Here is a 24,511-nt window from a genome sequence, read left to right as displayed (position 1 = left end):
CCAAGATTGTTCAAATTATAGCCCTGGGGTCAAAATCGGCCCCGCCCCGGGGGTCATTGATTTTCACTATATGTACATATAGTAAAAATTTAAAATACCTTCTTTTAAAGACCCAAAAGGCCTAGAGCTTAGATATTTTGCATAAGGCATTGTCTGGTAGACCCTTACCAAGATTGTTCAAATTATAGCCCTGGGGTCAAAATCGGCCCCGCCCCGGGGGTCATTGATTTTCACTATATGTACATATAGTAAAAACTTAAAATACCTTCTTTTAAAGACCCAAAAGGCCTAGAGCTTAGATATTTTGCATAAGGCATTGTCTGGTAGACCTCTACCCAGATTGTTCAAATTATAGCCCTGGGGTCAAAATCGGCCACGCCCCAGGGATCATTGGTTTTCCTTATATGTATATAGTAAAAACTTATAGTAAAAACTTTAAAAAAAATTTCTAGCAATTGACAAATGCTAGAGGTAAGATATTTTGCATGAGACATTGTGAAGTGAACTTCTAGCAAGATTGTTCAAATTATAGCCCTTGGGTCATTGATTTTTCAATATATACATATAGTAAAAAATCAAAAAATCTTATTGTCTGAAGGTACAAGGCTTAGAGCTTTGATATTTGTTAAATGATATCATCTATAGGTACTCTACCAAAGTTGTTCAAATTTTGCCTTTAGTGTCAAAATTAGCCCCGCCCCGGGGGCCATAGGTTTTCCTTATATGTATATAGTAAAAGCTTAAAAAATTATCTTCTCTAAATTTACAATGGCTAGAGTTAAGATTTTTTGCATGACACATTATGTAGTGAACCTCTAGCAAGATTGTACAAATTATAGCCCTAGGGTCAAAATTGGCCCCACCCCCAGGGGTCATTGATTTTCACTATGTACATATAAAGTAAAAAATTAAAAAATCTTCTTGTCTGAAGGTACAAGGCATGATGTTTGCTATATAATATCATCGATAGGTCCTCTACCAAAGTTGTTCAAATTTTTCCCCTGGTGTCAAAATTGGCCCTGCCCGGGCGCAGTGATTCTCATTATGTACACATAGTAAAAACAGAAAATAAAACAAATGTTTTCTGAATGGGAGAAAGTTACAGCTTAGATATTTGATTTTAAATGTTGTTTGGTGGACCTGTATCAAGATTGTTTTGAGTTAAACCTTTGGGTCCAAAATCTGCCCAAGGGGACAGTGACCTACTTCTTTTCCTTTGATGTACAGCAATGAAATTTTGACCATGTGCACAGTTTTAGTTGTAAAATTGAACTTTGATATCAGGTGACCTAGATTTTGATGATGTGACCTACTTTCTTGTCCTTTGATGTACTGCTATGAAATTTGAACCATGTGCACAGATTAATATGTAAAGTGAACTTTGATTTCAGCTGACCTAGATTTTGACAAAGTGTCTTACTGTGTTGTCCTTTGATGTAGTCATGAAATTTAGGCTGTGTGAAATATGACCTTCACCACCAAATTCACTAGACTCAAGTGCATTGATATATTCCTACTCTGATCTTTTATTGAGTTAACAACAGATTTAACCACTAATCTGATAATAAGAATTAGATAGGTCAGGGATCTATGCATTATGACAATCTTCAAAATTGTATAGAAACAAAAAAAATCCGTTCCTACACTACTATTTAGTGTTCTATTAATGCGGTGGCATAGCATTTTTCTCAAATGCAATCTTGTTTCAGTCTGTATCTATTGAATGTATGATGTGCAGTGAAATCATATGTAAACTCAAAAATATGATTGTATTATAAAATATTAACAACTTAATATATTATCTTATTATTATTCATTATTGAGTGCATAGAATCAATATTGTATATTAAACACTGTACAAGTGTACATTACTAGTTTACAACATGACAAAACTGTGTTACTTCAAGTACAATATAGATTTGATATAGATTTCTTTGCACTTACAATTTAATTTGGAGTTTTTGGCTAGGATATGGAAATAAAGCTTAATTGATATGATCAGTTCCAGTAATGATTTCTTTTGGAACATCACTTGGTGCAAATGCTTGAAGTTGCATTTTAAAACAAAGTACATGTACATCTATTTTTGCATGTAAAATGATAGTATTGTTATGTTGGTGACCAATTTGGTGTGCATGTGACATTTGGATAGCATATGAGTACTGGTACATGTTTTTTATGCCACCGCAGCATCTGCGATGCGGTGGCATATAGCGATTCACCTGTGTGTGTGTTTGTTTGTGTGTGTGTGTGTGTGTGTGTGTGTTATATAGATTATATAGTGAAGTTTAAAAATCTTCTTGTGAAAAACCACTAGTCCAATTTCAACCAAACTTGGCAGGATTGATCCTTGGGTGAAGGCCTTCCAAAGTTGTTCAAAGAATTTCATTCCATGCAGAATTCTGGTTGCCATGGCAACCAAAAGGAATTATAAGAATAAATTTAAAAAATCTTCTTGTAAAGACCCAAAAGGCCTAGAACTTAGATATTGTGCATAAGGCATTGTCTGGTAGACCTCTACCAAGATTGTTCAAATTATAGCCCTGGGGTCCAAATCGGCCCCGCCCCGGGGGTCATTGATTTTCACTATATGTACATATAGTAAAAACTTAAAATACCTTCTTGTCTGAAGGTACCAGGCTTAGAGGTTTGATATTTGGTATGTGTTATTATCTATAGGTACTCTACCAAAGTTGTTCAAATTTTGCCTCTAGTGTCAAAACTAGCCCTGCCCCGGGGTCATAGGTTTTCCTCATATGTATATAGTAAAAACTTAAAAAATCATCTTCTCTAAATTGACAAAGGCTAGAGGTTAGATATTTTGCATGAAACATTGTGTAGTGAACCTCTAGCAAGATTGAACAAATTATAGCCCTGGGGTCAAAATTGGCCCCACCCCTGGGGGTCATTGATTTTCACTATGTACATATAGTAAAAAATTAAAAAATCTTATTGTCTGAAGGTACAAGGCTTAGAGCTTTGATATTTGGTATATGATATCATCTATAGGTACTCTACCAAAGTTGTTCAAATTTTGCCTCTAGTGTCAAAACTAGCCCTGCCCCGGGGTCATAGGTTTTCCTTACATGTATATAGTAAAAACTTTAAAAAATCATCTTCTCGAATTGACAAAGGCTAGAGGTGAGACATTTTGCAGTAAACATTGTGTAGTGAACCTTTAGCAAGATTATTCAAATTAAAGCCCTGGGGTCAAAACAAAAAAAATGTGTTCCTACATTACTATTTTAGTGTTGTATTTATGCGGTGGCATAGCATTTTTTACAAATGCAATCTTGTTTACAGGCACAGTTTTATCAGACCCAAATTTCAAAAATAACTCTAAGAAAATAATGAAATATGAATGAACATTCTGTAACATAATATTTTTAGTCTTATATTTTGATGTTAGTTGTTCTTTTGAATTGAATGAAAACCATTCTTTTGTTGCCTCATTTTGTTATAAATCCCAATATTATACTCCTTTTCAGGCTTTTGATAACAAATATGTGGAAAATATTTTTCTGAAGCATAATGAGCCAAAACAGTGCTTGTTTTGTGGTTTTTTATTATCATCAATGATTTTTTTCAATTTTCAAAACAACCTTTGGGTCTCTGAGGGAAAATATAGCATGATAAATCCAAAAAGGGAAAACCTTAATCAAATTCCAACAACTGAGAATTGAAACTGATCCACATGTTTTATAAAAAAATAATTTCAATTAAATTTAACATGCTTGGTACAGAGCAGAGGCTATCTCTAGGGACAGATTTCTGTCTTTCAGTCAATTAAATTTATCAACTAGCAGAAGCTGATTTTGTGCTAGGAGAAACAGCCTTTATTTGGCGAGTAAATTAGAGGGAAAAAAATTACAAATCATAGTGCAGCTTGAACACCGGCATTTTCTTAGATGGGGTAAAATGACTGCTAGGAACATGATGGTTAGATATAACCAACTGTTTCTATTATTAAGGATGTTGATTTTGAAGACTATATTACTAAAACACTGTTAAAACTTGGCAATGACTTCATCACAAATGTTCTTATGTGATAACAATTGTATGTTGCTGCATGTTGCCTTTGCTTTTTATGTTGTCACATTATATCTGTGTATTACAGGTCATTCTGGTTGGGCTTTAGAAATGGAGCCTCCTGTTGAAGTTGAGGGGTAAGTTTTCAGTTATTCACACATGTAAAACAGGTATAAACAATTTAAAGATTACATAGTTATGTACATTGCATAGAATAAAATCCGATCATCACAATGGGTATCGAACTATATATCATAAGCAGAGAGATCCAGTGCTCAAACAATTCTATATGCTTGTGTTTAAAAAAATATAATGGAATCACCCTTGGTAAGTTTGCAAGTTGACAGGTAGTGTATAGGCTACTTCTTATTTATGTGGCTTAAAAGGGCAATAGGGAGTAAGAAAGAGTAGCCACAAAAGGTATCAAAATCTGATGAATGGGTTTTCTTCTGCACTTCTGCATGATAACTTTTGAATGATTTCAATGATTGTGTTTATATTTGGCATGCAATTATGTTATAACAAACCAGAAGTTTTCTCTGCAATCAATTTATTGCAAAATTGATACAATTGACTTTGTTTAGTCAAAATGAAATAAAGTTAGTTCGGTTGATATCTTCTATTACTTATACATGATGTATGTTATCTTGTTACTTTAAAAAAAAATAGACTGTATATTTTTCTTAAGCATTTGATGGGAAAATCATCATTGCCATTTACAACAATAAATGAAGGCACATTTTGCCATCGTGTATATTTGCCCCACATCAGGGAAGCTCTTGTTGTTTATTGACTAAAGAGGACAATTTTATTAAGATTGGCTCATTTATGACCACAATTGATCAAAATAATATTCTTTAACATCAGTTATTTTCAAAGATTTTATAGAAACCTCTCAGACACTCTGAGAATAAAAAGAAATAAGAAATGTCAATTGAAAGTTTAAGGATGCTATGAGAGGTTGTTTTTCTAGAATGATAGCTCACTATGGCTCTGTACTGTCCCTGGTAAAGGCAGCCTTTTCCTGATCAATAGACCTGTCTGCATTCCCTTGCATGTATCGGAACATCCAGCTTAGCTGTTATTGATTACTGATTCATGCTACTACACATAAAGCAGTTTTAACAATAACTTCACAGCAGAAACAGTTTTTAGATGTCCTAAAAATTCTAAGGCAGAAGTGATTTAAACTGCATACTTTAAAAAGGTCTTCATTCAGACTGACTAGGTTAGTTTAGGGAGAGGGTTTGGTATTTGAAGCTCTGGTTATAGAGTTTTAGTCCTGGGCTTTGGTATATTTTTTTCTGTGCCATGATTACTACTTGTCTGCGATACTGAGTCAGCTATCTTAAATGTGGAAAAATTAGCAATTACATGATTGTGGACATACAATATTCAGGACCTGTCATACATGTATTTAGGTAATTAAATTTAAGTAACTTCAGACTGTGTTTGACAGAAATACTGTTATTCCTACATATAGACAAATTAAAATCTGATTTTACTTTGGTAGAGATGATTATTTGATACTCATTTATCTGTACCATTTGGTCTCCTATACTAAGGAGTATATTTGGGACAGCTTAAAGGTAAAATCATGGCTCATTTCAAATTAATGCTTTATCATGCATTTAACTTGTGGGTTCGGGTGCTATTGTGAACCAAAAATTGTAAGTAGTTTTGTTCAGAATGGAAAAGTAAAAGTTTTGAAAACAAATTGATAAATGCATTTAATTGAACTTTGCAATGCATCTGAAATAAAAACCTTTTCTGATATATTGTTTCAACTTTGTAAGTAATGATCAACTCCTTTATTATATCAATTTAATCTATTCATGGAGGAATAGATGGCTTTTGGCATACCTGACTGATCTTTCAAAAAAATATTTTTTACAGAGAGCACATGAATGATTAGTGCTCAAGCTCATAAACTAGAAGTCAGTTACCTAGATACACTAGCTCTAAGGAAAAATTGTCCTCAACAATTTAAATATGTGAACAAATTATTGGCCAGTAAAAACTGGTCTTTTTTTTTTATTTTTTTATTTTGAGGACATACATTTATATGTAATTGCTGTATTTGGTAGTGAACAAAAATACATACAAGATTGTTAAGAAAGGAATTTATGCTTTATATGGAAATGAATCAGCCTGTTGCATGGCACATTCTTGAGGTAACAGATGTGTTTATTTAAAGCTTAAGGTCTTGTGATGAATAGCTGCATAAAGAATAGTTTTACAGTGAAATTCACTTGATGAGGGCCATTTGTTCCTTCTTTTAAAGAAAGGATGAAGAGCTCCCAGTTTCAGATTTGTTTTAACAAAATGGATGAGTATGTAAATGTTTGTGTATATTGTTTAATGTGCTGAAAATGTGCAATTATGTGGTCTAAAATGATTATTTAAAGGATATTATTTCCAAGAAAATAATAGGTTTATTTTCAAATCATACTTTCTTCAAAATATGTATGAAATAGGTAAGTGACAACTTTACAGTCGGGTAAGATATTCTGCAAATCCATTAAAATCAGTCCAATATTATTCATATTTCAATAAATTTCATATAAATTTTCAAACTTACATTATGAAATCATTATCAGCTATTGAATCACTAATAGCTTTTATAAAGTTACATTATTTAATAATGAAGAGCTATTTACTTTCAAGCTAGCTGACAGAAAATGTATAGAAATGAATGAGTGAAAGGGTAATGTAACAAGGATGTGAGTTTTTCTATTAGCCTGATCCTTGATCTTGATGTGATGAGGGAATCAATAATGTCACGCCAGGTAGCTGTGTATTCCAGTCAGTCAGACTCTCTCCTCAATAACTTCCCTTGTTAAAACAGTAGACTATACTTTATAATTAATGCATTGTTAATTCCAAATGGACATTTCATTGTGTATATTCAAAGTGAACTGGAGTAAAAATTGATGTGTGATGAAAATTCTGAGGTCATGAATAATTATTGTATATTTTATTTTTCTTGTCTATATGTAATTCTTAGTATATTTGAGCCGTGTCACAACAAAACCAACATAATGGGTTTGCGACCAGCATGGATCCAGACCAGCCTGCGCATTCGCGCAGTCTGATCAGGATCTATGCTGTTCGCTTACAGACCCTATGACAAGTAGAATGCGCAGGCTGGTCTGGATCCATGCTGGTCGCAAACGCATTATGTTGGTTTTGTCGTGACGCGGCTCATTTAAGTAAATTTTTGTTTATTTGTTTCTGCTTCAGTGACAAAACTATTTGCTACACTTCATTTGTTATTATTGTATATTCTCCGTGGAGTTTATAGTTAACATGATTATGTTACATAATAATGTATATACTGATAATGCATAGTTCAGGGATTGTCCTAAAGAATTTGTTTATAATGTATATAACATAATCCAAATAAAAATAAATTAAATAATTTTATATAATTATGAGTTTAAGATATACAGTTTTAGAGATTCTTGATAATTTGGTTTATTACTTGCACTTTAAATTACTATACTCATCTTTGCATTGTGATAAAGCAAAGCAACATTTGAGCCCTCCTTGCCATTATCACTTGATAATCAATATATCTGCTCCATATTGAATTGACCATATCACTATTTTGCTGCAAATAAAATGTGCAAATATATCATAGTAATTAAGTAAATAACAGATTTACTATAACAAAATATTTATACATTAGAATGAATGATATATTGATAGCTTTTCAAAATCGACTTTGTCCACTGAACATGTTATATTGTATGAAAGGCCTTGATATGTAATGTTTATATATAAAATTAACTGCTCGACTTACTTATGTTTAGATATTTACATTCTAAAATTAGTTAGATCACAATATACCAGTAGCTTTTGATATTCCAACATATTATTTAGCAATATTGACTCCAGACATTTGAATATTTAATGACCTTTACCTGGATATGAAGTGTTTGGATCATAATAATGCACAGGAATTGAAAAAAAACTCTCTGAAGATTAATCACAGTGTATTATCACCAGGTTATAATAAAAGTGTCAAAATGTGAGGTTATTTTATGCTTGACTGACTTAGGAAGACCGCCCCCCCCCCCCCCTCAATTTTCTCCTGAATAGTTTATTCAAATGACAGATTTCCCCATTTTGTTGAAGAAGTTAAACAGTCAGTCCCCCCTGTACATCACTACAAGAAGAAAACGTGTGTGGTTCTTCTACTGTACTAGGTAGCAACTTTCCAAAAATACTAGAAATCACCTTTCATTCTTGTTATTTTTTAGATATATATTCTTAATATTGTTTACCGGATATCCAGCATCCTGTTTCGTATACCGTACCATCTAAGTGGATGCAGAAAAAATATATAATACTGGCTTCATAGAAATTGTAACTTTATAAAATACCTTGCAGTATGTATTTGCTACATGTAAGATATAATCAGTAAGTACCCTGGTTTAGTAAGGAGTCAGATTGCTTGAATTAGTTATTGGACATCATTAATTGTTAGTCCCCTTGAACTTGTGGCTGGATCCATGTTGTTAATTCCTGAATATCAATAGTAAAGTTATTAGAGCAGATATGGTAGAGAAACAGTTTTATATTATATAAGAAGTTGTTGGTGTTGTTGTTTTTTTACTCATCATTACAATACACCTGGTAACATTCTTGGCATTGTGAGTTAACAACAAAGTTTTTTGCGCATATTTGAAAGGTATTTTTCCTTTCTTACCAGGTTATGTCTATAAAAACTTGAGCCAAAAACTGTTCTTTTGTTTGTTAGCCAGATTCACAGTATGTACTTTATTTTGAAATGTACTTACAGAATTTATAGTACAAATAATATCTGAGGATATCATGATTTAATGACTCTATGTTTATTATATTTTGTAATAAAATAAGAAATTTGAGAAGAAAGTAGAAGAATGTGTATGGGAAATAAATTCATATTACATTATGAACATATTTTAATAATGCCATTAATGGTGTTGATTTTGATTATCAATAAATTATTCAGCTATTGGTTATGTATACATGCCCAGAAGGCTTAGCACAACAATAGCAATAAAAATTGCTTTTTCTTATATTGAAGCTAAGAAAACATAACAATTATCAGTAAATAGATTATTTATTTAAAAATGCATGTAACTATAAGCAGAAAATCAACAATTGGCCAGTACATATTGGTTTTAGTGAAGGCCTGTAACTATTTCTCATAGAGCGTATTGATCACGGGTCTGCCAAGGTCTATAATCAATATTCTGACTTTATTTGCTGGCTTCAAGTATTTATTGAACACCAGCATCCATTCCATATTTGGAACAATTCATTTTCTAGAGTAGGGGCGACAGATTCAGGTGTCGTCTGCTAGTTTTATCATAAGCTTGTCTGCTTCACACAGTGAAAAGTTGCTCCAGTACATTTTCTGTACATAGGTATCATTGAGCAATAGTGAAATCTAGAGAGCAGAAAATAAACTCGTTTTTATGGTAGTTTGGTGTACATTTTTGTATTGATTTTTCCTGTTGGCCCTCAAGTTATATCAGAATAGGAAATGTCAGAAGTGTTAGTGGATTTGCGATGGTGGATATGTTTTGGATATTAAGAGGAGTTACTTGCAGTGTATTCTACAATATATATCTGTAATCATGATTGAGTCGGAAACTGCTAAGTTGTATAAACTGTGAGTAATGGTGTCACTTCATTATTGATCCTTTACTATACATGTATTAGTGAAATTGTTAAAATGGCATTAACTGTTGCTTCTTTTCCTTCCATTATGTGTGTATTATAGATATTTATAATAGGAACATTTACTACTGCTTTATCAAGGATTTTTTTTCAAGTTGTGATAATCAGGGTGTTTTGAATCGGAAGCTGTCTTGTGTAAAAGTGAAACTGTGAGATATTATATTATTATTGTATTGTTCAGGATGACTCATTGCCTACTTTTATCCAATATTGGACATACTAGAGCAAATTGCGTAGTTTACAGTAGCTTACACTGGAAAGAGAAAAATGTGAATCTAGCATTGATCTTGATGAGGCTGAGTTTCCGTACCGTATTTACTCTGATATACATGTACATGTTTACTATCTGGCTACACTGTTTACTATAGAAATTATTGTAGGACTCTGTTAAAGTTGTTTTCAGTTATTTTGTCTGATTAACTGATAGTAAATGCATGAAGTGCAGAGTGTAGATTTCATTGTTGTTTACAAAATTTGGTTGTTTACAAAATTTGGTTATTTTATCTGAAATACATTTGTACATGTTTAACAACAGAAATGTTCTATACTATGTTGATTTCTTAAGTTCTTGGAATGAAAATTACAATAGGTAATTAAATGAAGTATTTAGTACACACATTTTATAGACCACAGATGAAATCTTTACCATATGTTTCGTGCTGGAAAGGTTACATAGTCATACAGTTCTCATTTTGTGCATAGGATCCCAGTGTACATTGATTAAAAACATGCTAATTTTCACCCCCTTAGTAAGTCTGTATGGTGTTGATATTTATGCTATCATTTAAGATGTATCTGTTGATTAGAAAGCTAGTGGCAAAAGTAACAGAGCCTTTACCACCAGTGTAAAGCCATACCAGTCTGGACATCTCTACTGTCTGACCAGGCTCTCTACTGTTGACCGCTCTATTTTATATTTTGATGTCGAAGTCCTTTCAACTTACTTGTAATGTTTCCAAAATTAAAGCAGGACAACATAAATTAATGCTCATATATCAGCAAGGAAAATGTTCAAACTGGCAAATACAAAAATATATTGAATTTGTACATGTGTATATGTGTGATGATAGAGAAAAGATAGTTATCTTTAATGTCTTCAGGCATAGTGTACTGGTCATGTATTGACCGTCACTTTCAAATCTTTATAAAATATTATCATGATTCTTACTACTGTGTAAAACTGTAAAATTGAAAGATTTTCAAATTTTTTAAGTGAAATTAAGCTGGACAATTACAACATAAGCCTATGCTAAAGGATTATTGTGGTGGTGTTAAAAATGTTTGACATAATAATAATGCTATTTTTGTGGTGTTTTTTATCCTTGTTCATTCTTTTAAATATATTTTTAAAAAATAATGTCATCTTTCAAGTGGTATTATACTGTAACTGAGACAAAACACTGTGTTTTTAAACCATTTTTAAAATGTTTGTAATGTTCACAATGTACTTTCAGAAAACAATAACTGGGACATGTCATTCCTCTCATTTTAAATTGATTTACCATGTTATAACAATATAGATTTGAAAATACATTTATTTGAATGAAAAGATATTTATATGAAAGTTACAGAGCAAACCAGTCAATGAATTTTATACAGTAGTTAGTTTTAAAATAGTATTTATGGTAAAAATTGGACTCTGCATCAACATTGTTGTTAATTTATTTACAAAATTATTTATTATTTCTACTTAAGATTTTCTAAACAGCTTAGTAATTCACATTTTAAAGAGCTACAGTACAGTATTTAGAGGGCCCCTGTTCACTTCAAAATTGCTGATTTACAGGAAAAGCAAGTAGAACTGACAGTGGATTTTTAATTTTGTTGATTCTGAATATCCATTTTCTACATCTTAAATTTAAGAGTTGATTTTAATTACTATAAAAATCATCAGTGGTCCCCTACCTAGCCCAAAACCAAGGACATACCAGAATGCTGCTCATTGAGTGGATCAATTGTAAAATATGAAAAACAAGATCAACAAGAAAGGGCGGCATTCAAGTCTACAAATTCGTTCTTGCTAGAGATTTTTTTTGCGATTTATTCCGCTGTACACTGAGTTCTGTTAATTGTTTTAATTACAAGCTTTGAATATAGACTATGTCTCCTTGTATGACATCAGTAAATGTTCAGGACATTGATTTGATAGTAGTTCAAATAAACTAAACGCTTTCATCATGAGCAAAATAAAATGAGATAAGAGTATTTTACTAAAGAAGAATGGAACTAGATGGTAAACATTTGTAAGACTCATTTGTAAGACTTACATATGTCAGAGAGATTTTAAGAAGCATACTTTTAATAACAGAAATTTTATCAATTGTTGTTTTGTATATTTCAGTAAGCGACTTGAGGAGATCAGCAAAATGACGTCGCTTTCACAGGAGGAGATTATCTCCAACACTAAAACAGTGATACAGGGACTGGATACCCTCAAAAATGAACATCACCAGATTCTCAATGGATTATTAACCACAATGAAAACTATAAAGAAAGAAAGTGCTGATACTAATTTGATAGAAGAAAAAACAAACATTCTGAAAAAGTCTCTGGAAACTATAGAACTTGGTTTAAGTGAGGCACAGGTGAGTGGGGATTGAAATAATAGGTTTTTGTATTTTTGAGCTTCTCTTCAAAAAAGAAAGTGTGCCATATGTTGTCTTCTATTGGAAGGTTTGTTGGTTGGAACTTGATTACTTTAGAATCATCTCATTTATAGTTGTGAAATTGAATGGATATTTGTGAAATCATCAATACTGCATCCCAGAATAGTTATGATCATTAATATTTTCATCTTAGCAACATTTTTTTTTTTATTTTATAGTGATATAATGATTGCATGTTGTCAGTGGATGACCTAGATTTTTTTTTTGGCAATTAAGATGATATCAATGTCATAACTTCAAAAGAAAGAAAAACGTCATTATTTGTACATACTGATCCTTTTGATCAAATATTGTTCTTTTCCACTGTTGAATGAGAGATATGAAATTTCAAAGAAAATGAAGACATTTATTTTAAAATTTTATCATTAATTTCAGGTGATGATGGCATTGTCACAGCACCATGAACACGTAGAAGCTGAAAAACAAAAATTACGTGCTAAAGTTCGGAGACTGTGCCAGGAAAATGGCTGGTTAAGAGATGAGCTAGATGCAACACAACAGAAACTGCAAGTCAGTGAACAACGGGTAGCAATATTAGAGGAAGAAAAGAAACATTTAGAGTTTATGAATGAAATGAAGAAATACGATACAAATGAATCTCAGACTGTAAGTTTGTGTAGATAGATTAATTAAGAATATAGATTAGATTTTTGATAATTATGCATTGATGCCAATCTCAGTGAAATGGTAATAAGTTAGTAAACATGCTCTTTGTTTCAATTTCAATCTATTGCTATTGTAACATTCACAAATGGACTTCTTTTCATTGGAATATAGAACTCATTCACTGATTTTATTGCTAATTTATTGCATTTGGAGATCAATGTATGAAAATTGTTATTGTGCCTGTTAGGATTGTTGCACTGGAAGACATTGAAACAGAATTTACTATATATTTATCATATGGACAAGTACAAAATAGCTCTTGGCAAAAACGGACAAGAAACTAAAAATTTTATTTCGCCGCTTCTGGGATGTATATTTCACTAGAATATCCCCAATATTTCTATGTAATATCCAGTGGCTGCTTTAAAAATGTACCACATGACCATCCATTCCATTTCTTGTATTTAATAGTGTCCAATATATCCTATATTGGACAGCAGAGTGCATAAGACCTTTCCAATGGACAACAGAGAATAAAATGCACAACAAAAGAGTACAAGTTACATTGGTAAAGGCATTGTTGATGCATTGTAATAAGTAAACCAACATGTGTTTCTTATCAGGTTAAATTGTTTATTCACATTTTGAGTTTCCTCATTATAATTTGGACATAGAATAAACAGGTTATTTAACATTGTTCTGTACAATGCTGAATATATTTGGATACATATACAGCTTGAGAAATCATATTTAATTTTGGTAGCAGTTTGTCTAAAGTCTAGTACAGTTTCTCCAGCTGTCTATTTGTCCTGAAGTATTGCTTTATTATATACCTGTACAGATGTTTATACATTAAACGCATGTATCACATGCACATATATTGACCAACAGAAAAACAAGTTGTATCAAACTCTGGTGTGATCCGGAATGACTTTGCTGGCTTTATCCCATTTATGTTTGGTTAAATAAACATTGTTAAAATTTGGCAAGGTTTATAAAAGAAACGGCTATGACAGGATGGTCTTTTAGTTGCATTTGGCTCTCATGGATTTTGCTAGAAGAGATCACATTTGGTACTACCACACCTCGAACTCCTATGGTAGTAAAATCCATTTATTTCCTGTATAGTAACTATTGTATTGTTCAATGTTAAATACATGTAAGCTAATAACTATTAGTATTGGTATGATTTTATATTTCACTATTATCATTATATAACCCCCTGTATGTGTATATATATTACAGTCTGAAGGTGAGAAGGAGCAGGACAAGTCTGGAGAGAATGCATTAACTACAAGTACCAATCTAGAACTGGGCTTCCCAGAGGATGATGAGGAATCTAATAATCCTGAAGGTATGCAATATAAATATGCATATTACTTGTATGTCACAATAAAACCAAATTTAGAGAGTGTTTATAAGCTTTTAGCCTTTTACGCCATCAACTGAAAATGAATTCTTTCTTAACAGAAGCCGATGAGAAAAAGAATATATGTTTATTATGGAATCAAAAGTTTAAATTTATATGCTAGCTTTGCAAAGTATGTAACAACTTAGGTTATTTTAGAAAAATGGTGAGCTTTTCACTAACATTCCGTAAGTTTTGCGTATCTTTTTACATAAATTTGGACCTATGCAAAACATAAATTTACGTTAGGTGTGTTTCACTAAACAGACCAGTAATAAGTGAGCGTAACTTTATGTTTTAACTTACACAAATGCGTAGCACAGAAAGTTTAGTGAAACACAAATAAATACGTAAGTTGTAGTTACGTAAAAAGTTACAATCAAACTCAAGTTATGATAACGTAAGTATGTTAGTGAAACGCACCCCTGTTCTTTTGTTCATTCTTAAAAACTTGAGTTTACAGAGATTGACTCATTATAAAAATTTCTCAACCCAGTTCAAATTTTGAACATAAATATTTTGTATAACATTTTACAGTACTAATATAAAAATGCCATGTATGATTTTTCTTGTCTTGTGACATCAGTTCTTTCAATTAGTTATATATAATTTCTTGTAATAAATTCCAGTTCTTTCACCGTCACAACCTAGTGCCATGGCTCAGGCGGCAAGTGGAGGGTATGAGATCCCGGCACGATTACGCACTCTACACAATCTAGTCATACAATACGCCTCACAGGGTCGTTATGAGGTTGCTGTACCTTTATGTAAACAGGCCTTAGAGGATTTAGAAAAAACAAGTGGGCATGATCATCCAGATGTGGCCACCATGTTAAACATTCTTGCCCTTGTATACAGGTATGATACTTTAGATAACAACCAATATCTAATTGATTGTTGGGACCTCCAACATACAGTGGTCAAGGTGTCAGACTTTTTATGACTTGTCCAAGAATTGCAGTTCTGAAACCAACATTTAATTGAAGTTTGGAACCTCATTATGCAGAGTGGTTAAGGGCTTAGATTTTAATCACTCGTTGAAGGTTGGTGGTTCTACCCAATTATATGAAATAATATATTTAGGTTGTCCTTTAGTCCACCTCTACCTCGGACAGCTTAAAACTTACTGTGTAACCATATCATTATGTAAATTACAACTATATCAACATAATTTCTTGGAAACCAAGGCTTCCAATATAGCTCAGGAGGAAATGTTCAACCGTATCGGGCCACCGGTATTTAATCAAAATACTGTAGCAAACTTGCATTCAAACTCAAACAAATTATATTTGTTTCATAAGTGAAAAATTTTGCCGCCAATTTCTAGGAGCGCCAGATTTAAAATGTTATACAAGATGAGATATAAATGTATGTTTGTTATTATTACTTTTCTGTGTCTGCGGAACACTTACAGAGATCAAGGAAAATATAAAGAAGCGGGTAATCTTCTCAACGATGCTCTCAAAATACGGGAAAAAACTCTCGGACGGGATCATCCGGCAGTGAGTGTTGTGTATTTTAAATCCATTCTGTAACAGTTTTTGAGAACTATACTTCAATATAGTAATACATCTGGTTTATTGAAATTGTACTAAGCTGTACTTCTAGAACAATTTGTGACATTTGGGCATTATCATTTTTTATCACAAAATTTCAATTTATATGCAAATTATTCAAAATGTTAAAAAAATCTTGCTGGTTGATTTTGTTGGGATAATGGGATTGAGAAAAAAATTGGAAAAAAATGGAATAATGAAACTGGTTTAAAATATGATGTATTTTAGCTGGTAGTTCTCAGATACTTGTCACAGTATTATTTCAGGAATTTTATCATTTAAAACTGACATAATTCCCTGCACACTCTCCATGATATAGATGTAGAAATGAAAATTTGACCAGAGTCAATGTCAGATCTATGTCACCAGTATAGAGTAATGCTAGCCAGCATGTCTGTGCAGTCTCTCATTGATGAAGACTATGATCCTTTAAATATTAAAAATCTTTGTATAAGGATTGATAGTGCTAACTTCAAAGGAAGACGTTCCTTTAAACAAATTCAGGAAGATAAAGTTTTCATGCTATAGTTTAATATTCAATATGTCTCCACTGACTGTCTGTTAAACTGAAATAATTTAACATGAACACACCAGTGTCTGGGAACGTGCTTTAGGAGATGGGAATATTGGAATTTTAATTAAAATCAATTTTTATTGTGTAATAAGTTAATTCTTGTGTGTTATTTATAGGAAAGTTAAGCTGTAACAAGCATATGCTTTAATTAACATGCTGTGAAATGCTGTAACTGCACACTGAGAATTGACTATAAATAGTCTACCATTTCACTAGTTTACCATCTCAAAGGAGAATTTGGTATAATTCCATAGAATTATGTTCTCAAATTTTGACTTGTGGTATTTTGTCTCAATCTATTCGTGGGGAGTGTCGTGTGATGTTATGTCAGTTATAAATGATGATAAAGTGCGGAATACACACATTAATTTCCTGTTCTGTCTCTTATTGTATTTTAATATGACATTATTTCAGAGATCAAGGGAAATATAAGGAAGCCGCCAATTTATTAAATGATGCCCTAGGTATACGTGAAAAAACATTAGGACCAGATCACCCGGCTGTGAGTTATACCATCGGAGCATGCATATTGTTGTATTGTGTATATCCTTTCTACCACAGTTTTATTTTTGTATCTCAGATTGTATGTTCTTTATGGGATGATTTCAAAGGCTGTTGTTTTGGTTGTTATTATTATATATTATTATATATTTATTATCATACTTTTATTTTGTATCATTGTGTTATGGTTGTCTTCTATTTTTGAGTTGGTTTTTGTTCTTTTGTTTTGCTTCTCAAGCTTTTCAGTTTAGTATTTGATTATAGTCTTTTGCCTTACTTTAGATTAAAAAATGCACTAAAGAAAAGAAAGAAAAGAAGGAGGCAGCTCATTGCTTTTGCTAAATCTTTTGTGTAAATCATGTGAAGTAGATGACTGTTGAATGTGCAGAACTGTTCTGAGTCTTTGATTGGTCTTAAGATTTTCCTTTATTTAGTTCATGCCTTTAATGCTTTGAAAGCTGGGTAAATAGACAAAATATTTCATAATAATGTTAAACAAATTATAAACTGTATTGAATAACTTATGGAAAGAAATACAATTTTTTCAGACATTTTCCCTTAATGACTTCATTAACTTTTAGCAAGTAAATTTTTTTAAGTCAAAAACAATAGCTACATTGTTTAAATGTTGAGTCAAGCTTAATTTAGCATTGAATGCAATTAAAATTACACTAGGTCATGTCCTTTATTTTACTGGTGATTGTTTTCTTCTTAAGTTTATGCCAGACTTAGACATTTTACATTTATGCAGCTTTAATTGTAGGTTACTAGCTTATCTTGCTATCATGGTTTACGGATTTAAAAAAACTTGCTCAAAAACTTTCTTTGATTTATTAAATACTATAGCGAACAAGCAAAATACTGTAACAAATTTGCAGAATACTGTAACTAGCAAAAAATAAAAACCTGCACAAAACATCAATCAAAGTACTGTACTAAATCATAAAAATTCTATATCAAATCAGCAAAATATTGTAACGTTACAGCAAAATACTGTAACCATCCAGGAAAAATACTGTAAACATCCAGCAAAATACTGTAACCATCCAGCAAAATACTGTTACAAACCAGCTAAATACTGTAACCATCCAGCAAAATACTGTTACAAACCAGCTAAATACTGTAACCATCCAGCAAAATACTATAACAAACCAGCTAAATACTGTAACAAATCAGGAAAAGATGATATAAAACCCGCAAAATACTTCCACAAATTAGCAAAATAAGTGGTGTCCGTGGCCAAGTGGTTATTGTTGTTGACTTCAAGCCTGTTGCCTCTTACTGTTGTAGGTTTGAGTCAGGCAAGGGTCTTTAGATTCTTTCATGTTTACGGAATGTCCGTTGTTCTACTCAGGTGCCCATTTATGCCAGAAATAATACACAGTGGCACCTTATGTTAAGTTTTCCTCTACCAGTAAAAGTGGAAATACACCATATGGGAAAAAAATCTGCAAAATACAAATTCATAAACCACAAGTCAGCAAAATACTGGAATAAATCAGCAAAAATACTGGAACATACCATCAAAATATTGAAACATACCCTTAATGTATAATACCACCCAAATATTGTTTGCATACCAGCAAGTACTGTATCATACCTGTGAAATACTGTGATGTAAATAAACCAGTACAGTACTGTCACAAACTAGCAAAGTACTGTAAGAAATAAAGTAAATACTTTACTATACTCAAATCAGCACAATGCTGAAACAAGACAGTTAAATACTGCTACAAACCAGTACAGAGCTAAAAAAAATGTTAAGTTAACTTTTGGTTGAGTTATTGCCTGATTTTGCTTGCAAGTTCTTGCAATTTGGATAATTTGACACAGGAATACATTTATTATTATATTTATTATTGAGTAGATCCTGGACTTGGTTTCTTCTTCTTTTATTAAGTTAAGTTTCGTCTTTATTCATTCAGTTATCTTTAAATGATCAGGAAATATTGAAGTTGTGAAGCATTTCTGTTTGAGAACATCTGTTTATCTGTTTGTTTAGATCTCCACAATTTATTTGAGCCGTGTCATGACAAAACCAACATAGTGGGTTTGCGACCAGCATGGATCCAGACCAGCTTGCGCAACCACGCAGTCTGATCAGGATCCATGCTGTTCGCTAACCAACTCTATTACAAGTAGAGGAACTCATAGCAAACAGCATGGATCCTGATCAGACTGCGCAGATGTGCAGGCTGGTCTGGATCCATGCTGGTCGCAAACGCACTATGTTGGTTTTGTCGTGACACTGCTCATTTTCTTTTTCTTTAAATTTCTTGTCATTGGAGAAGAAATATTGGAATATTAATGAATGCATGACTCACTATTGGCCATAATGGGCTTGTTTCAGACTGATTGATGTATTTGATGTATTGTTGATAAGATGGAACACCTTGCCTTGCATTGACCTTTAAAATTGTATGTCTGTCCATTGCATGCAATATATATAACAAACAAAGAACCTACTGACAAGAGTGCATTAGAGATAAATATGTGTATATCCTTATGTTCAAATACATTCATATTGATGCTATGTATTGAAGAATGCTGCTTATAGAATGCAGACGTATTGCCTATGTTGTGTTCTTTTTTTCAGGCCTTCAAATATTTCTTATTTTATATTCACTTACATTTGCTTTTGGGAATGGTTGTTGATCAGTTAAACTTCATTTTAACTATAATACTTATATTGTTACATAGTGTTTTGAATATCTTAATTTTTGAATACTAAATGTATTTGCTTATGAGTACAAATATTGAAGTATGATCTGATGGGTATAGACATTCTAGTAAGCAGGAACAAAACCCGAAAACACAAGTTTTACAGTTGTAATAAAGTATTTTGTTTTCAGTCCATATATTATTATATATAAAGATGTGTGACAGGGTTATATGGCTCGGTATAAATGGTTATATGGCTATAAAGGCTGGGGTTATATTGCAAAAAATCATTTATACATATGCATGGTCATATAACATGTCAGACATTTTTGTAACAAATTTATATGATACAGCAGAATTGTTTTATTTGAAGACAATCCAAAAAGTACTGAATAAATTGAGAGCAGCCATGTATATGTCATGATTATGCAATGAAAAGCAATGTTACTGAAGTGCAGTAATTAATATGCATAGAATATATGCAAAATGAAGCTGTACATGTTTTGTTATTTAGTGTTTAATTAATATAACATTTATCTTAAAGATAAAATGATTGCCAATTAACTCCAATTAACTCCAATGTTTCTGTCATTTTCAGGTAGCCGCCACATTAAATAATTTAGCTGTGTTATATGGTAAACGTGGAAAATATAAAGAGGCCGAACCTTTGTGTAAACGGGCATTAGAAATTAGAGAAAAGGTATTACATTGTTATCAGTACAAAGGACATGTCTTATCACTGTTGTAACTGAAAAACCTTATCATAAGAGAAAACAAACAAAACCAAACAGTCTTGCAGCCTGATAGGTGATAGAAAGCAGGAATGGCATCTGGCTGCAAGTTTTTTGCCTTTCACTTTTAGTACCTGGTAATAGTTTAAAGTTAGTTTTAACACATGCAATTACTTGATTATAAAGTACCTGCTAATATATGAGGACTAATTTCAAATATATAATATCAGTTTATAAAGCTTTACTTATAGTAAAGTTGGATTGAGAATATTACTGCCAATCTGAGGGTCAGTAGCCATTTGGGTTCAAACCCCATCAGGGGCAAGCTGTTGTTTCCTTTAGTAAGAAATATTACATTTATTGCTTAGTACTGCTTGGTTCCAGGAACAGATAAGAGAGTGTGTCTATAAGCTTATAGCTTCCTACACAATTGAACTAGGGGTGTCTGTGGCCGTGTGTTTATGGTTGTTGACATCAAACCACTTGCCTCTCACCGCTGTGAGGTCGAATCCTGACAGGTACTTTGGATTCTTTCATGTGAGGAAGCAATCAAGCTAGCTTACAGAACGTCGGTGGTTCTACTCAAGTGCCCTTTTGTGCCGGAAGGGCACCTGAGGTATTCCACCATTAGGAAAGCTTGGACATCGCCATATGACCTATACTAAAGCTATACCTAAACTGAAAAAAAATCTGCATAAACTAATATAACTGGCCATGTTGCTTCATCAGAATTGTTTATTACTATCATACAATGAGTAATGTTTATAGAGATTAATTGACGCCCCAGTATAATTTATCAGTACATGAATGATAGATGGAATACTCAGAGGAAAAACAGATGTAATTGTCAGCAAGGATGTATGTTGTTATAACTGCTAAATTATTTATATTTTCAGGTTTTAGGTGAAGATCATCCAGATGTTGCTAAGCAACTAAATAATTTAGCTCTCCTTTGTCAAAATCAAGGCAAATATGAGGAGGTAAGTAACTTTCTGAGGTAAAAAAATCAATATAGAACAATTGCAGATTGATTCTAAAATAAATGAACCAACATTATTGATTAAGTAAAAACTAAATTTATGCAATGATCTGTATAACGTCCTTTATTGTGATATGTTCAGGAGTCTTAACAGTAAAAAGATCATATTCACTAAAGTATATAGAAATTGTGTACAATTATTTACTGAATATAATTTGTCTAAATGCCATTTATCTGTATTTTGTTGTTCCAAGTGATATAACTTTCAGAAAACAAGGAATCGGGGAAAATATGATACCAAGTCCGTATTGCTTACATCTATATTTGTGTATTTTATAATTTGATAAATCTCGGCTGTTTAACATAATTTATTTCATTTTTAATCAGGTTTTTTAGAAAAATGAATATTATGTTAGCTTAAAGTTGTATTTACATTGATATTTACATTGATGTGATATTAAATGATAAATTAGTATTGATTGCTTCTTTGACTGATTTCAATGCTAACATGCAGGTTGAGCAGTACTACCAAAGGGCTTTAGAGATTTATGAATCTAAACTAGGGCCTGATGACCCTAATGTAGCTAAAACTAAAAACAACTTGGTAAGATACAACTATTGTATGATGTATGTATGTCCTTTAAAACCACATTTATTTACACACAATTTATTGATTCATAATGATTATGAAATATCAAGGTGAATCATTTGCTTTGATATCATTTTATTGGGAAACACAAAAAAGTAAAGATAAATGATAAATTCCACATTTTAACATTAAGCATAATGGAAAGAATTTTTTTATTCATAATGAAATTTGTACACAAAAACCATCAACAATCGCTTAATTTCTTTAAGTTTGGTCTAGGAGTTGAAGAAAATATTTAGCATGTTTCATACATAAGAAATTTTACATGTGGAGAAGTTGTAAATCAATGTGGTTTTAAAGTTGTGGTGTAACCTGGCTCAAACTTCTTGTAAACTGTCTTTTATTTTTGCCAGATTCGCAGGTTTTTTATTTTTGTTATTTCCTATGTCTCTGTTTTTGGTTTCATTCTAACATGTTTGTCAAACAGGAGTTTACCGGATGATTAACTAGCAAAAAAAAGAAAAGATGCATTTTGTACTGCTTTTTATAAGATTAAATTTTTTTTTATCACATTCTTCATGCCCACAAGAGATTTATTCCAATTTATTTTGTTCCCCCACAATCTCTTGATGTTGTAAAGGTCACAAGGTTCTTTTCTTTATTTTATTATTATTTTATTTTGTAGGGAATCAGTTTGCTTGCAGTAGTTGAATAGGAAGAAAGGAACTGATTATTTTCTGTTGTTAGCTTTACTGGAATTCTGCTAAATTTATGCCCATTAGCTGTTTTATTTTGCTAGAAGAGCAGGGAGTTAACTGTGAAATTTGCATTGATGTAGTGATTTTATTTTATTAGTGAAAATCCTGTACTTTAGAACAAACTTTTATTTGGAGAACTTCATATGTGAGATTTGAGTTAAGTTATTGTATATTGATTTTTGTGTGTGCGAAAACCAAATCAGAAATAAAACTGAAACCAAAAATGGAATGCCGGAAGATTCACAGTTAGCTCCCTTTTCAGGATAAAGAGCCAGGCTTCACCGCACATTTTTTTATGTATATATAATATATACTTACATATTTATTTCTATAGACGTTGTGTAGTGTTGCATGCCCTCTGATTTATTAATTGCAGGTTGAACATTATTATACACGAGCATTAAAAATTTACCTGAAACAATTAGGGCCAGATGATGCAAATGTTGCAAAAACTAAAAATAATTTGGTAAGGTGCACCTTTCTTTTGCTTCCTTCACTTTTAAACTGTTGCAAATGATGATTGGCTGAAGTCATATTAATTGCATGCTTCTTGCTTTTTGGGGTATTGTCATTTCACGGTCAAATTCAATGGTTGGTAGTTGGAATGATATTGGCTATTTACCATGAATAATTAAATGACTTACCATTAAATCAAGCTTAGCACAGGCTAAACTTTCATTTTATTGGTACAACAAAGTACTAGGTATGGTAAACTTTGTTAAGCTGCTTGAACGAAGGCTTACATTGATGGCTCTGTTGATAAATTTATCAAATCAACTTAATTCTAATGATTAAAGAGACTTTAGCTCAAGAAATTAATTTATAAAAAAGTCTAGAAAAAAAAATTGTCAGACTAAGAAAAGTTTAAAGTAATAATAATTGATTAACTCTTGTTAATATGAGCAATTGAGAATACTTCAGCTCTATTTATGAATGTTGAATATTTACTGCAAGTGATAAATACATTTACTTGAGGCTAGAAATAGAAGTAGATCATATATAATTGTCTAGGTTTAAACAGTTTTAGAAATGGATGAAAAGTGTCTGTGATTGGTTATGCAAATGGTTTATGCAAATGTTGTCAACAAAGACTATTAATCTACAATCGATGCTGATATAACTACAGGGAACCAGTTACCTTTATGTTAATTACTGAATTTATAACTATAGGGAACCAGTTGTCTTTATGTTAATTATTGAATATAATTATGTCTCTCATTGCATGTGACAGAATGCTGAATAGTTATTTATAGCTCAGCTACAATTGTCCATCTTTGATTGCTAACAGATTTTAATGTTTGAACAGCTCTTCTCACAAATAGTTCATACATTAACATAATCTGGGTACCATTTTCAAGTTTCAAAGAGCCGCTCATTATTTGATGAAACATTTTCATATTTGATGTATCGCTATTTATTTTGCAAGTTGTTAGATGAATATCTGGCAAAACTATAAAAAGACAGAAATAGACTTTGAAACGTAGATTTTACTTGCAAGCCTTATTGCCAGATTTTGAACAGACTTGAAATCTGGAGTTTATTAGCAACAAAATTTTAAAGCAGCAAGATGAAATTACATAACATTGCTTATAACTAAAGGTTTTTACATAAAAATGAAAAAGAAAGTGTCCTTCAGTAAAATTATATTTGAAAAAAGGTTTTACATTTTAATAAAAAAAAATACATGGCAGTGCTACACTGATTTTATAAACATTCATAT

The 24,511-nt window shown here is 31.8% G+C and overlaps 1 protein-coding gene across 32 annotated transcripts in view; it reads left to right on the top strand.

The window, feature by feature from the left end:
- Positions 1–24,511, top strand: part of LOC132720122 (kinesin light chain-like) — a 57,332-nt gene that overhangs the window by 5,331 nt on the left and 27,490 nt on the right. For 11 of the 32 annotated variants that reach the window (XM_060704129.1, XM_060704136.1, XM_060704128.1 and 8 more), the window contains exons 1-9: positions 6,233–6,362; positions 12,104–12,347; positions 12,804–13,034; positions 14,280–14,388; positions 15,072–15,300; positions 16,987–17,074; positions 20,333–20,434; positions 21,362–21,445; positions 23,168–23,257. In XM_060704129.1, the coding sequence (XP_060560112.1) occupies positions 6,319–6,362; positions 12,104–12,347; positions 12,804–13,034; positions 14,280–14,388; positions 15,072–15,300; positions 16,987–17,074; positions 20,333–20,434; positions 21,362–21,445; positions 23,168–23,257 (1,221 nt within the window). In that variant the 5' untranslated portion in view covers positions 6,233–6,318. Of the gene's footprint in view, positions 1–4,117; positions 4,167–6,230; positions 6,363–6,857; positions 6,984–9,405; positions 9,695–12,103; positions 12,348–12,803; positions 13,035–14,279; positions 14,389–15,071; positions 15,301–15,856; positions 15,945–16,986; positions 17,075–20,332; positions 20,435–21,361; positions 21,446–21,958; positions 22,049–23,167; positions 23,258–24,511 lie in introns of those variants that run through there. The other 21 variants (XM_060704134.1, XM_060704141.1, XM_060704145.1 and 18 more) reach the window with 14 other exon arrangements.

The sequence above is a fragment of the Ruditapes philippinarum genome, unplaced genomic scaffold, assembly GCF_026571515.1.
Source record: "Ruditapes philippinarum isolate M1 unplaced genomic scaffold, ASM2657151v2 ctg3735_1_1_1_1, whole genome shotgun sequence".
Taxonomy (NCBI): Eukaryota; Metazoa; Mollusca; class Bivalvia; order Venerida; family Veneridae; genus Ruditapes; species Ruditapes philippinarum.
Note: the sequence above shows the minus strand (reverse complement) of the source record. Positions and strands in the feature narration are given on the sequence as shown.